The sequence below is a fragment of the Opisthocomus hoazin genome, chromosome 5 (assembly GCF_030867145.1).
Source record: "Opisthocomus hoazin isolate bOpiHoa1 chromosome 5, bOpiHoa1.hap1, whole genome shotgun sequence".
Taxonomy (NCBI): domain Eukaryota; kingdom Metazoa; phylum Chordata; class Aves; order Opisthocomiformes; family Opisthocomidae; genus Opisthocomus; species Opisthocomus hoazin.
Window position 1 is genome coordinate 82228108 of NC_134418.1, and position 14537 is coordinate 82242644.

General features: G+C 37.5%; 1 protein-coding gene across 1 annotated transcript in view; it reads right to left on the reverse strand.

Moving 5' to 3' along the window:
- The window catches only part of TUSC3 (tumor suppressor candidate 3), a 132606-nt gene that overhangs the window by 58274 nt on the left and 59795 nt on the right, over nt 1–14537 (reverse strand). The window contains exons 4-6 of the mRNA XM_075421923.1: nt 13230–13370; nt 12510–12650; nt 4532–4621 (exon numbers count right to left, since the gene is read on the reverse strand). Coding sequence (XP_075278038.1) covers nt 4532–4621; nt 12510–12650; nt 13230–13370 — 372 coding nt within the window. The remainder of the gene's footprint in view (nt 1–4531; nt 4622–12509; nt 12651–13229; nt 13371–14537) is intronic.

The following is a 14537-nucleotide window of genomic DNA, read 5'->3' on the forward strand; positions in this document are numbered from 1 at the left end:
CTGGAAAGGGAGAGTCATTCTTTAAAACTGTTCCAAGAAAGCTCCATTTATTTTAATTAGACTCATATGAAAAAGTTATGTCAGATAACACAGAATATGCTTCAATAAATGACACTTTGTCCTGCTTAGCAGTAGAGAACCAATGTGAATTAAGAATCTTGATATTCTAAGCACAAAATTTTCACAGAGTACCTTAATTCTGCATTGGCAAATGCAAAAATGACTAACAACAGTCAAACATATTTCCCATTTAACTTCAGAAACATACAGATTACATATACCCACACCAGCTAGACTATTTGAGAAGCGGTATTTTAGCGACTGCTCCTGAATAAAGATCAGCGGCTATAAAACAGTGAAAGGTAAGCAGGAAAATAAAAAGCTGAATAAACTCCACAACTGAACATTTATATTTGATCTAATATTGCAAGGTGTTCTAAGAGATCTGCTAAGCAGATATAAATTGCTTCCTAAGGACAGAATTTGTGTTATGCTTAAACAATTTTAACAAGCTTTTAAAATATAAGACATGTAAAAAAAAAAATCCTATTAATATAGTGGCAATACCATTATCCATTTCACAAAGCATCAGCTTATGCAGGAAAACCATCTAATACCTGACAATAAAAATGTCATATTTCCCGCTTCATTCAAAAACTTTTCCAACTTCTCATCATTTCTTCTCAGAGAAGGAAAGAAAATCATGAGCTTTGAAAATCATCTTAATTCAGTATTTTGGACCAAGCTTGTCCTTTGCCCTGTTCTCTTTTGTAGCAAACTATCAATCATTTTAAAGGTTCAGTCTTGAGCACATGACACAATAAAAATTGTAGAATTTGTACCCAAGTCAAAGCAATGGCTGCTAACCCCTGGATAGAAATACATCAATGCTTTCTTAGCCATTGCTGCTATTTGATTAAGAGATGAAGAAGATCTAAGGAGAATTCTTTGGTATCAGGTCAATTAAACAGCAACAGCACTACCTGGGCAGGAGGCTCAAAAATATGTAATTGCTTTCTCCAGCTCTCTGCTTATCTCTACAGACCAAGCTCTGTCTACAAGTGAGAACTCTCCCAAGACTGTTCACGTACAGACACCAAGGGGATGTTGAGTTTTCACTCTCAACTCCGGTAAAACCGGTACAGATTTTAGTGTCACACAGTCAGTAAGGGCCTAATCCTAACAAAACTATAAAAGATGAGGAACTGCAAAAATATAACAAAGGTAAAGAACATGTCAAGATAGCAGACTAGCACCAGCTTCATCAACGTAGGCCAATGGGATCCTGGGGTGCATTAGGAGGAGTGTGGCCAGCAGGACGAGGGAGGTTCTCCTTCCCCTCTACACTGCCCTAGTGAGGCCCCATCTGCAGTGCTGTGTCCAGTTCTGGGCTCCCCACTTCAAGAAAGATGAGGAGCTACTGGAGAGAGCCCAGCGGAGGGCTACGAGGATGATGAGGGCACTGGAGCATCTCTCCTACAAGGAGAGGCTGAGGGAGTTGGTTGGGCTTGTTCAGCCTGAAGAAGAGAAGGCTGAGAGGGGACCTAATAAATGCTTATAAATATCTCAAGGGTGGGTGTCAGGAGGACGGGGCCAGACTCTTTTCAGTAGTGCCCAGTGACAGGACAAAGGGCAATGGGCACAAACGGAAGCAGAGGAAACTCCAGCTGAACATGAGGAAGAACTTAGTCCCTCTGAGGGTGACGGAGCCCTGGCCCAGGCTGCCCAGGGAGGCTGTGGAGTCTCCTTCTCTAGAGATATTCCAGACCCGCCTGGACAAGGTCCTGTGCAGCCTGCTGTAGGTGACCCTGCTTTGGCAGGGGGTTGGACTGGGTGACCCACAGAGGTCCCTTCCACCCCTGAACATTCTGTGATTCTGTGAACTGAAACATCAAACAGCAGCACTGTGTGACTCAGCTTTCTAAATAACTGATGCTGCTTTCATGTGGACCCAAAAACTGAAATTAGCTGACGGCAGCAGGGAATAAAGGAAGCAACTGCAACAACCCCAGTAAGAGAGCACATCAACTTCACACAACAGACCCACACAGAATTACAAAAATATGGTTTAAAAGCTTCGTTCAAAGAATACAATCATAGAATTAAAGTAATTCAGATAATCGAGCAAAGAATCATAAACACAGTGCACATGCCAAAAATTTTAAGAACTGGTAATGTTACTGCTACAAGACACTGGCACTAGTAAGTAGTGATGTTTAAGCAAAGTAAACAAATGCCTTTTCATCTTTTGAAAAACAGGAATTTAAGGAACAGGAATGAAGCGTCATCTAAAATTCTGACAAGAACAAAGCAAATAATAGGAGATATCTGAGGCAAGGAACAGTTTATGAAGAGATAATATTCTCACTTTCAAAGTCTGGTGGTATATCAGGCTCTACAGCTAGGGCAGAACTCAACCACTAGCTCCTATGAAATAGGAAAAGCTAAGAATTAGTAAATTTGACTCTAACAATAAAACAAGCTTGGTGAGCTATTCTATGACTCCTCTTAAAACAGAATTTTACAAGGTAAGACTGTTAACAGTGCTTCAGCCTTACATGCAAGTAATCCTGGTACAAAACTAGTATGGAAATTTGGAATTGGTACTAAATCCTGGACACGGGAAAGAAAGTGATGAGTTAAAGTTCACCCAGATGTAAAGACAGCAGTTGCTACCTTAACGCAGAACCACGTAACAGTGAATTGCCATGGTTGAATAAATCTCATAGAAGTGTTAGATAAGCACTTTTATGACTTTAAATTCAGAGGAACATAGATAAGTGCTAGAAAAATGAAACAGGAAAATGTTCAATAATGTTATTTGAAAAAAAAATGCAATGAAAAAAAGTTAAAGGTTTACAGAATACTTATTATGCTTGTAACACTGGTAAAAACCAGAGCTTTAAGTTACAACTGTAGTGGCCAGTGATCTCTTAAATAAATCCGTAACTTGGTGATCCTGCACCTGTATTTTGCTTCATTCTTAGAATCTGATTGGTTTTACTGACTGACACAGACATCGCTGCCAGGAGGTGAAAGCACTGACACATATGAACAAGGAGAGATAGGTGAATCAGAGGAAAAACTAATTTAGCTGAATGGAGCTAAACCACAGAAGAAGGTATGTGTGTTGACTACCACAGCAGGTTAGTAACTAGGACTTAAAACCATCTCTATCATTATACTCGTTAGTCAGTTGTGTGTGTTAACACTCACAAACCAGTAGTTTTTCAGACAGGCAGGGTATGATGAGGTCACACTCTGAGACGAGATGGCACAAAATCAGGAACAAATAAAGCAGTATTTTTAAATGATTTAATGCAGTCTATACTTCAGAAACAGGTCTAAGAGCAACGTGTATAACACTGGATATGGTAAAAATTAGTTTGTCACAAACAGTGCTGTTTCTATGCAGTATTTCTCCTTTCTGTCACTCCGTAAGAAAGCATCACAAATTTAATACTGCAAGGCAGTAATGAAAAACTCTAAATTTTTATAAACACAGTGTTTTACCGAGCTTATTTATGTTATCAGTTCTACTTCTGCACAACAAAGTTGACTGATAGAATCACATCATTTTACGACATCAATATGCTGCTACATTCATGATACAAAGCAAATTCATAATCAAATTCAAACCGTCATTTTTGTGCTAGTCTGATTAAGATATGACACAAAGGGAGCTTCAGATAATTTTTTTCTTTAAGCCATAAGCCAGTCTCCTTTAACCACTGATGGTCAAAGCTGAAAATAGCTTGACAGGGCACTGGTCATGAAATAGCTCCCTGACCACTAAGTTCACTGCAAGTTTTGTAGATTACACCCCAACAACTTGCTTGAAAAGTGGTAAACAACAAAGGGTGGTAGAAACTAACCAAGATGCCCTTCATCCTCCTTCTGAACTCTGATAAACATTTGCTAATTTTTGAGCAGGAAGGAGCAAGTAAGAGAATTCTTTCACAGACAGCAGTAGCAGGATACAAGAGTAATTTTGGCAGTAACCAACTACTGATAAAGGATTTAAATTGAAGGATTGAAGAGATAAAGGAGAAAGCATTCCATAAATTTCAGTGGAAGAGTTACATTCATGATGGAAAAAAACCACACGAAAAATATAAGGCACATGAAAATACTTGCCATCTCTTTTTCTAACAAAAATGCTCAAGAAAGAGGAAGATAAGAGGTTAGTGTAAATGGAGCCTGAAAAGAGGAAAACCTCCAAACTTGCTTTTCACCTCGTGAAGGAGCACATTTCTACAAAAAGACGTAACATCCATTTATCTTTGGACAGCAGATTTGAGAATGAGAATTTTGAAAAACATGGCCACCTGTTTCATTGATCAAATCACAGATGGTCAAACTTTCTAAACATCTGAAATTCCCAAACCGACTCTGCTTGCAGCTGGAGGCTTAAGGCTGGCACACTGTCACACAGGGCTACGGAACCGCAATGACTTGCTATTGTCAACTCACTGTAGGGAGTGACTATATAATATTTCCCCTCAAAATAAAATTAAAAGAACCAACTCACCACTTGTCCGTTCTGAGGATTTTTATGTGCATACGGGGGTCCACGGATGTGATTCCACATCTGACCAGACGTCATAGCAAATACAACACACTAGAAAACACAAAAAACCAATATATTCAATTATCCACCCAGAAGAACTGAATAGAAAGCCATTCTGCTGGTGATGGTTGTTTTAGATACATAATTGTTTATCTAACCAGATACAATATCTACCTCTATTTGATTTTTAGAACTGGGTTTTCAGATGTGCTGCTCTCATAAAATTCATAATGACTTCCGTTAGAAAACGAGTTGGCTCAAAACAGAGATTTTCAAAATCTCACTTGAAATAATCCTGTCTTTATGTGCACTAAGAATTGCCACATTTGCACATCTATATGGCAAAAAGCACTCATAGCAGTAGAAGGCATCCATTTGAAATATTCTACAAACTAGTGTTTGAGATTTCGAAAACCTTTCATGAAGTTATTTCTGCCTCTAATCTGATATAAATATTTAGCTTAACTGTTTGTTTTCAGGTGTACGAAATGATATATAAAACCATAAAAAAAAAATCCAATTATCAAAAAAAACGCCTGTCCCATCTTATGAAATTCTCATTGTGTGTCCTATCTGACTGTGATTCCTCTTAGCTATGACAAATAACAGTGGTTCAGCTGGTAGAAAAGTGAAATTCCCTATGGGAAGAAGTGTGGAGTTAGGTTAGGAATGTATGAAAACTGTAACAACGGACATTAATTCTCGCAGAAGGTCATACTGCTGAATCTACACGACAAACATCGCAGTCATAGCAAGAGTCATTATGACTAACTTAAAGACGAAAATATAGTATCTTCTGACTACCAAATGAAAAAAGAAATGGGAAATCTGGATGATCTAAGTATGTCTTCTGACTTCTCAGTACAGACAATCCCTAACAAAAACTCCACGATCATTTCAGTACAGTTTATACATATATGCCCATTTTTACTGTACATCAATATTCCCACCAGCATAGTATAGACACAGTGATTTAAGCAGATGGATCATGAATGTAAAAATTCGTACCATGATGCTTAACTAAATCAGGGCTTACTAAAACTTTTTGAAGGGTTTTCTTTAAACAATGTTTAGTAACAAATTTGTGAAATATATGTAAGCTAGTGTAGCTCTGTGTCCCCATAAATGCAGCACTGCCATCTCTAGCAATATGAATTGAGCAAACTTTGGAAGGCCTCAGGATGGAATCTTGTCAGGCTTTATCCAAGTCTGTCTTGGCTTTCCTGGATATTGTTTTTTTAACTTGTCTAGCTGAAACAGCTATTTTTCCAAAGACCAGGTGGCTATGCCTAGCTTACAATACTTTCACTTATCTTTGCATGGCATAATACATTTTTTTCTATTCCATTTAGGGTGAAATAACTACAACCAAAATAATGATGTAGTGTAGGCATGGGATGATAGAAGAGACAGCAAAAGTGGAAAGACAGGATGCAGTGTACCAGTATGGAATGGTAAGAAAGCAGGCACAGGATTACACTGGAGACCTCAAGTCCATAAATCTTACGCCAATGGTGAATTAAAGAAAAGCAGACATGGGCGCTGGTCAAAACCAGTTTTAGAGGTAAGAAAGAGAACAAAGGACAAGAATCCAACGTATGTAAGACAATCCCCATTTACCCAGTAAATTCTGATGTAAAATGTAGTTGCAGTTAAGGAAGGACAAGGCGTAAAAGTAGCCCCAGGTGGATCCTAGAGCAAGAAGGAAGAAAGCAGCAGGATCATACCCCTCCCAGCAAAGAACCTGGAACACTTGACAATTCACCACAGCACCCCCAAACCAAAGCCACTGAATGATCTCAAGATCCACAGAGAAACCGTGGAAGAGTAACCACGACATCAGAGAAAGCGAAAGATACTGGGAAGCGTGTGCATAGTGATTTTAACTTTGTTGTTATTATTGAGACTTCTTGCACTTGTAACAGAAAGAAAAAGAAAATAATAAAAAAATTCCTATCTGGTTAAATAATAATTCTTTGTTGTAGAGTTAAGATTTCAATTACGCTAAGAACAGATTCTTGGCTTTAAATATGAGGTGTTTCATTTTGCCCTTAACAGGATTTGGGATGTAACAGTACAGTAATTAATGTGGCAGATGAAAGCATACTGGTAGTGATTACTAGCAAAGAGAGGGAAGGAACAACGATTTGCTGCAACACATCACGGTTCCAGGATCAACTGTCCACGGGATGTCTTCAGGGGCAACGAAGTTCGGCCCTATTACCAGTCCTAGGTAAGTACACTGTGTGCATAGACAGGGCTACTCGAGGACCTTGGTAACAAATTGCAAGCAGTGCTTTCCTGAGGGCTTCACAGTGCGTGACTTCAGCCTTAGTTTCTCTAAGAGGGAAACTGCTTTGAGCTCACCTGCGTGTGTGCCACGAGGCTCCTCAGAACAGACACAAGGCAAACAGGCACCAAGAGTCCCACCAGAACACTGAATTGTTAGCAACACACAACTTTACAGGTACACGGGCAGAACTTCTCGACTGTTCTTGGTCTTGCAAGCTTTGTCAAATGACACGGGTTTAATGCACCACTTTCTCAAAGGCGTAAGTTTTGTTTAACATTATCTGCCAGTTTATGAAACAAAATTACTCGAGACTTAAAAAGCCATTTGGTATGCATTTCAAAGTGAAGATTCCTACTAGCAGATACTATACAAAGCAGATCGTTAGCTTTCTCTCTGTAAGTTTAGATCCCGGAACATGGCAAATACTTTGTAACATAAGAAAGATAATTAAATTCTAGATTAATTTCTAAATTCAAGCATGGTTTCAAAAAAAGGGGACACACAAGTAGCCAGTTCTGTACTTAATTTCTATACTGTTCTCTATAAGTAAGTTTTAGCCATCTCACAATTACTGAGTTAAAAAAATGTAATCCTTTCTATCCAGTTTAACTTTGCTTTTCTACTCAATGCAGGCTACAGAGCTGCCAGAACCGTACTCAATTTTTCAATAACAATCCATCATTTATTAGAATCTCCAATAAGAGATATACAATTCAAGGACAGGGAGTGCAACACAGAAGCAAAGAGAACGGGTTTCTGTATCTTCAAAAGGTACTATGCATCTCTAAAACCTCTAACTATGGGAAGAAAAAGAAATTAATAATCTGCATTTATTGCTGTTCCTTTGAGATGCCTATCTGCTCACGTAGAGGAGCCTGACTTTTTCTAGCTGTATCTTTGAATAAAACACATTACTTTTTTATCCTCTTTCCCAGAAGGAGGTAAAGAAGGCACCAGTAGCCCTTCAAGCCCTTTTAGAGCAATAACTGATGATGAATGTACTGTATGGAATAGGTACCGTGGAACAGATCAGCACAGAACACGCTTCTCCTAACCATTAACTGTTACGACAACAGTAAACACACGCTTTGTCTCCGCATTCAAGTGACTTGATATTATATTGCCCAATACAGTCAACTCCTAGGCAGCTGCCTTTGAATCTGAGCACAGACTTTGCCTTCCCAGACTCCTCAGGTGTACAGGCAAATCTGAAATACACACATAAAATAAAACTGAAAATTACATGCAGAAAACCATGGTGGCAGCCTGGTAAAGAAAACGCTGTAAAAAGCCCCCTAGTAGCCTATGTTCTAGCCAGCTGAACAAATAAACTCTCAGCACCAGTACCGTGGTCTAAAATGTAGCAATTCCTTATCTACAATGTTAGAAATTTCCCCAACTTATACTGTCTGACCTTTTATTCTCTCTGCTTAAAAAATGAAGAGCCTTGACAAGAATCTGAATTGCTTCTTGTTATCAGTATAAAACGACAGGACTCTGCAAATATCTAAGGACTAAAGCCCTTTCTCATCTTTTTGCTAGCGTGTCAGAAGGAAAAAAATCCACAGATGAACAGTAGGATTTGAATTAAAACTTAAAATAATCTAGCGGATAATTTTGGGATGTGGTCTCAAAAGACATCTTCTGGGATATTATGTAGTGTGACTCAACCATCATGGTTTGCCATTCTCAACGTCTTCTGGGTAATGTTGCAAGTAAAAACGCCTAAGGCACACAAGATACAACCGGAGCCTGCAGTGCTTCAACAAGGGGACGAAGTCGCTAATAGCATTTCTGTTGCGCAATGGAATGTTGAGGACAAAACCAGTTCAACAGTCTTGTGGAACTGGCACTGGAATCAACATGTGATGTGAAAGCTCTGGTCTTGCTTCTGAAAGTCTATCAAAACCACTACATGGATCACCTAAAATTGCATTCTTAAACATTCTCTGAGAACAGTGCTGGAAAAATACCTATGAGATGAAATGTTTTTGGTATCAATGGAGATATCAAATAAAAATCCTGCCAACACTTCTGGGATCCTCTGTTCTCCTGCTGGCAAAAACAGCAGATGCACTTTATGCTGAGAATATTTTTCTGATTTTTAGGAACGTTTCACTCAATCAGGCAGAAAGGCACTCTCCATTTTTCATTTAAATAAAAAGTATCCAACATCTGAGAGAATAAAAGCTCTGAAAAATGAACTAAGAAGCTCTGAAAAACAAGGAAGAGAAAACCAGAGACTTGTCTGTTTGCGACGATACAGTTTTCAGTTACTGAATTCCAGAATATCTATGAAAGAGTTTCAGCTGAAACTAAGTGTTATTTTCCATATAGCCAACAAATGCCAGCTACCTAGCAGTACAGCACCTCCCCAGCAACACTCAAAACCCAAAACTGCACCTTTCAAAAAAAGCTCCTGTGCTTTCTCAGTTCTGCAACATCTGTAAAAAGAACTGCCACTAAGGAACAAAATAATGGCCCATACTCCTACCAAAAACATGCGCTTCCTGTAGGTTTTACACATCTTGCCAGGCTTTCCCTCTTTAATTTGTTTCGTAAAGTTCAAAAAGCAAAAAATATTCATGAAGAATATAATTCTTTAAAATTATTTATTAGTTTATACACTTCATAAGTGCATTTTATTAGGCATGACTCACTCCCTTTAACTAGACACAATCTTCTCCATTTTTCCTTTTAATGAGCTTTTATGAAAAAAGATGTTCTAAATTTTACTGGTACAAAAAAGCACCATGTAAGAGAATCACAACTACACAATACCTTAGAATTAATATATTAGTGACTATCTGTTTTCTTCTACAGAACTTGACATAGTCTAGTCATTTTACAGACTAAGGTCATCTGTACAAAAGCCTGCAATCTGGAGTCCCTGCTGATTCCTCCAAATAGACCTTTTAACATTAATTTGTCTGTCCATGTAGTTCTGAATAAAACCAAAAGGACTTCTGGTAATTGCATAGTCTTTGCTAAAACATCATTCTGCAGTATGGGGCTTTGACAACATTGTGAAGGCAAAAGAACAGTAATGATTAAAAAAGGGAAGCATTGGCTCAACGCCATGATTAACTGCTGCTATAGATCTTCAGCTATAAGACCTTTTCCTAAAATATCCTCTAAGCGCTATTCATTTTTAACATAAACAGAATTTTACAGGGAATAGTATTAGCAACAACAATAAAGGCCACTAATTTTGCTTGTCAACACAGTCAGCAGGATGACAATTACTGAACTGCATTAATACAGTTTCTTTAAATGTTTGATCACATTTGGACATTGACCCTGTCCACGGGGTTCAGCTGAACGTGGTTATAAGTTTTCTACATTGCAATTTACAGTTACATTCAGATGTAAAATGTCCAGCTGCTGCTAAGAAGAACAGCAAATATTTTAAGACAGAATTGAAGTGTTAATTTTCTTAATTTAATTAGAAAGTTAATTATGTCTCCAACCATTTATTAAATGCCGATTGTAATAGAAGGATTCTTGATTCGAAGAACTGATTTTTAACCTCTGCAAGACAAAAACCACAAATCTCAAAAATATTAAGACATAAAATTTCTGATCTGACACCCTGAGGTATGTAATTGGAATAAAAATGCTTTCTCCAGAAATATAATGCATGGTTAAAAAAAGGAAGTATCACTGATTACATATCTTTATTTGATTTTTGACACAAGCATCTATTTTGGTGTGCTAATTATTGTTTTATTCAGGTGATTTCTAAAGATATTTAATTAGGAGTCCAAAAAACAGGCTGATACATATGAAAGTTGAGCTTTCTGGTAGCAGTGCATCTTTAAAAAGTATTATCATTGAAAAATACCGGTAATCTAGAAAAATATATGGAACTACATATTACAGACTTTGGAAGAGAACTGTCAAAACTCTGCGTCAGAGCTCAGGATGCTCCAAGTGACATCCTGGAACAAAGACGACCTTCTGCTCCCAGCTCTCTAGGTCAAACGAAACATCATTCTACTGGAAGTGTAGCCCTGGAGGGGGTTTATTTGAAATCCTGATCTCTATTCCTTCCTCAGCGTACGGGGCAGATTAACAAAATTGTTTAAACAAAGAATGTATGCCATGTACAGTAGTAGGAAATGCTATGACAGCACATGAGAGAAAACAGCATTACCAGTAGCCATTACTCAAGAGTAATGCCAAATATTAAAGGCATTTTGAACAAAGAGCTTGCTTCAAGATCTTGTTGATCATTCAGATATAAAAATGAGTTAGAGCCCAACGGGTACTAGGTAACTTTGTTTTTGAACTGATGTAATAAAGGCTGTTAACGGACTCATCAGCTGAACATATCACAAAAGAAGGTATCTTCTCATCTTGTTGAATTGGAGCAGAACAGCAAACCATCAATATGACGTGGCTTTGAACGGCAAAAACAATTACCAGTAACCTACTTCTGGCAGAGCTAAAATACACAGAATAGCCCAGGTTGGAAGGGACCTCAAAATACCATCTGGTCCAAGCTTTCTTGGGAAAGGGAGCCTAGATGAGAAATGAAATATAAATGCTGCTGCACAAGGAAACTCCTATTCCATCTACAAACCTAGCCATGAGCTTTCAAGAAAGGTTCATTCATATTGACGCAAGTTTAGAAAAAGTCTTTGAAATGATGAAGTGAATGAACAACCATTTCCACGGAAAAAGATGAAAAACTTGGCTTATGGTGTACAAAATAGATGGACAATTTTTTAAGAAGTACTGTTCTCAGTTAATTAATACATTGCTAATACAGAAGGAGGGAGCTTCTGCTTCTCAGATTTTTCCTCTTCTGTCAGTAGCAATGGTGGCAGAGCAATGAGTGCTTACCAATACACCTTAACTGTTCTCTAGCATCCTTGCACGCTATTCCTATCTAAAACCGAGACAGCTGACTGTGCAACACAGACCGCATCTTCATCAGTCTACTCAGTTATTTGAAAACTCTGTTCTAAATAAACACACTGCAATACACTATTTAAGCACGTTAAACCTTAATTCATTATTTATGGCCTTGAGGGTTTAGTTGACTACTATTTCAAACAGACTATTTGCTAGTTTTCGAATTTCCTCAGAGTTAACCCTGTAAGATCATCCTATTCTCATCTCGGTTAACAATGGAATGTTAAGGTCAGTGCTACTGAAACCAGCTTGGGAAAGAAAGCCGCCTTTTTCTTTGTTTCTTTTTTCTTTTATAATTTTCTTACAAACAAATACAAGCGTTTGTTGCTTTTCTTAACCCATTACTCTAAAGTGATACAGTCTGACATTAGTATCTACACTAAACCAACCATAACATTGCTGCTTTTACAAAAAAGGGCAAGCTGAACGACAGCAGTGAACATTAGCAACACTTTCTATTAGAAATGTTTTCTGTTAAAGTTCAGACAAAAATCTACAGCTAACTGTCAGAGAATTTGCCAACTTTCAGTGAATCACTTGTAGTAACTGACAGTCACTGGTTATGAGAATTAGGCCCAAAATCTAGATTATAAATCTTTATCTGATCGTACCATTCTGAACAATGTATTAATACAATGGGTTTTAATTTACTGTGCAAGTAATGAAGATACACATACTATGATAAGAAACTAATGAAAAGCATATTAGTAAGGAAAATCTGCACACCAGAGCTGCCATGGCCCAGCCAGTTTTGTTGTAGATGAACTCCAAGTTATTTCTTCGCAGATACAACAAACCACCAACAAGAGATACCAGAAGAGCCAGTGCAATTGTACCAGAATAGTTAGGAGGCCTGAACACTCTGATCTGGAAAAGATAAATGCAAAGACAGATCACAAGTAAATGCATACATACAGATCACTTTCCACATAAACAAACTGAGAGCATCTGAAATCTGTTTCAGAGTCAGAAAGACTAATCCCTAAAGGTATACTTAAATAAGAAAAAATAGGACCTCCTTTAATAAGCACAAAATATGAAAAAAAAAGTTTTAAGCGTCATTTTGAACTGTTCAAAACATTATTTTGTCAACAGATTTGCAGGTTGTGTCTGAATTAGGAGCAGTTAAACTTTGGATCCGTTTTGTACATAGTCTTGCAAAGCACATTTTACTTCTTAACAACTAATTATCACAATATCACTGCTTGTTTTCATCCCAAATAAGACTACACACAATTTAACAAAGCAAAAGTGGAATGTAATCTGCAAACTGCAGAAGGTACCACAAGAACCATGATTTATATAAATATATTTATTTTTTTGTGTGTTCTCAAACCTACACTTGATGGAAAAAAGGTACTAAGGAAAGATGGAATTTGTCATCAGCCTGTCTCAGACTACAAGGCTACATTTGACTTCAACTTTTAAAATTGTCGACAGACTTACATGAACATCTGTTCTGTCAGCTATCCATTTAGCTAGCTGCTCAGCTGCAAATCCGATTCTCTGCAGGTCAAACGTGTCAGCTCTCTTGGGTTTACCTTTCGGAGGAAAATGCATGAAAGTCGGAGCAGAGTTCATGTTCAGCTACACACCCAGGAAAAACAGCAGAAAAAAAAATTAGTAACTCTATCCTCAAAAATGTTTACTTTTTATGTACAACACAAGTCTAATTAGCATAAAAATATTACTGGCCTGCATACATTACTCTTTTTTATACATCTTCATGTAGAGTCCTACAAAAAGAGTGCTCAGAATATTCGTTCCAGCACATTCTTTGGGATATTTAATTATTCAGAGGATTTCACCCACAAGCTGTTCTGAGTAAGAGTACCTTATGCTTTAAAGTTCTCACACACCATGAGAACTTTCCTGCAACTAGTAGAACAGAGCACCCACACCCAGCCAATCTACTGAGGAATATTTGCTCATAATTCTAGGGGAGGAAAACAGTGTCCAAATAGCTTGACATTGTTTCTCTTGCCCAGCTCTCACCAATCCAAAGGTAACTAAACTATTCAGCTAGCTTTCCACCAGCTTCAAGACATACTACCCACTAGTGAGTAGACTTTTCTAACTCCAGAAAAGCTTCAACACCTAGCTTAGACTACATAATATGCCCTACAAATTACATGACTGTTAATCCATGTATTGATGTCACTGGAACTATTCACAGTATGTCAAAAAACTCAAAGGTGATGAACAAATAGTTTCACATTTACGTGTACCACCTTAAATTCTCACTTTCACTTTGCAAGGTGGTACAGGAGAATATAATTTTATTATATAAAATTCCTCCATATTCAGTCCATTTGTCAGTTCTCCGTAGCAGAATAAAAGCTGACAAATCAAAGTCACATTACTTTTCGTGGGTTTTTTGCTATGGCATCAATATTACGTCTTGTTTGCACACATAGGATAGAACAACACTTTCCCCTTAAAACAGTCCTTAGTGTCACTTTCTCTTACCACTGTATTTCTCAAAACCAGTTAGAAATGTACATATTTTATCTAATTTGGTCTAACTTTTACATGACTTTAAATGCATACCACCTGAAATAAACTGAATCTGTGTCCTTTTGCACAAGGAATACGTTGGACAGGGCTATTCTAATACATATTGATTGCCTTAAGGCAAGATCAATCAACATACTTTGTATTATTGTAACCATGTAGGATAACATAAGATGATCTTAAAAACTTATTTGAATTAAAATTTTTAAAGCGAAATCTTAAGCCATTAATAACCATTCT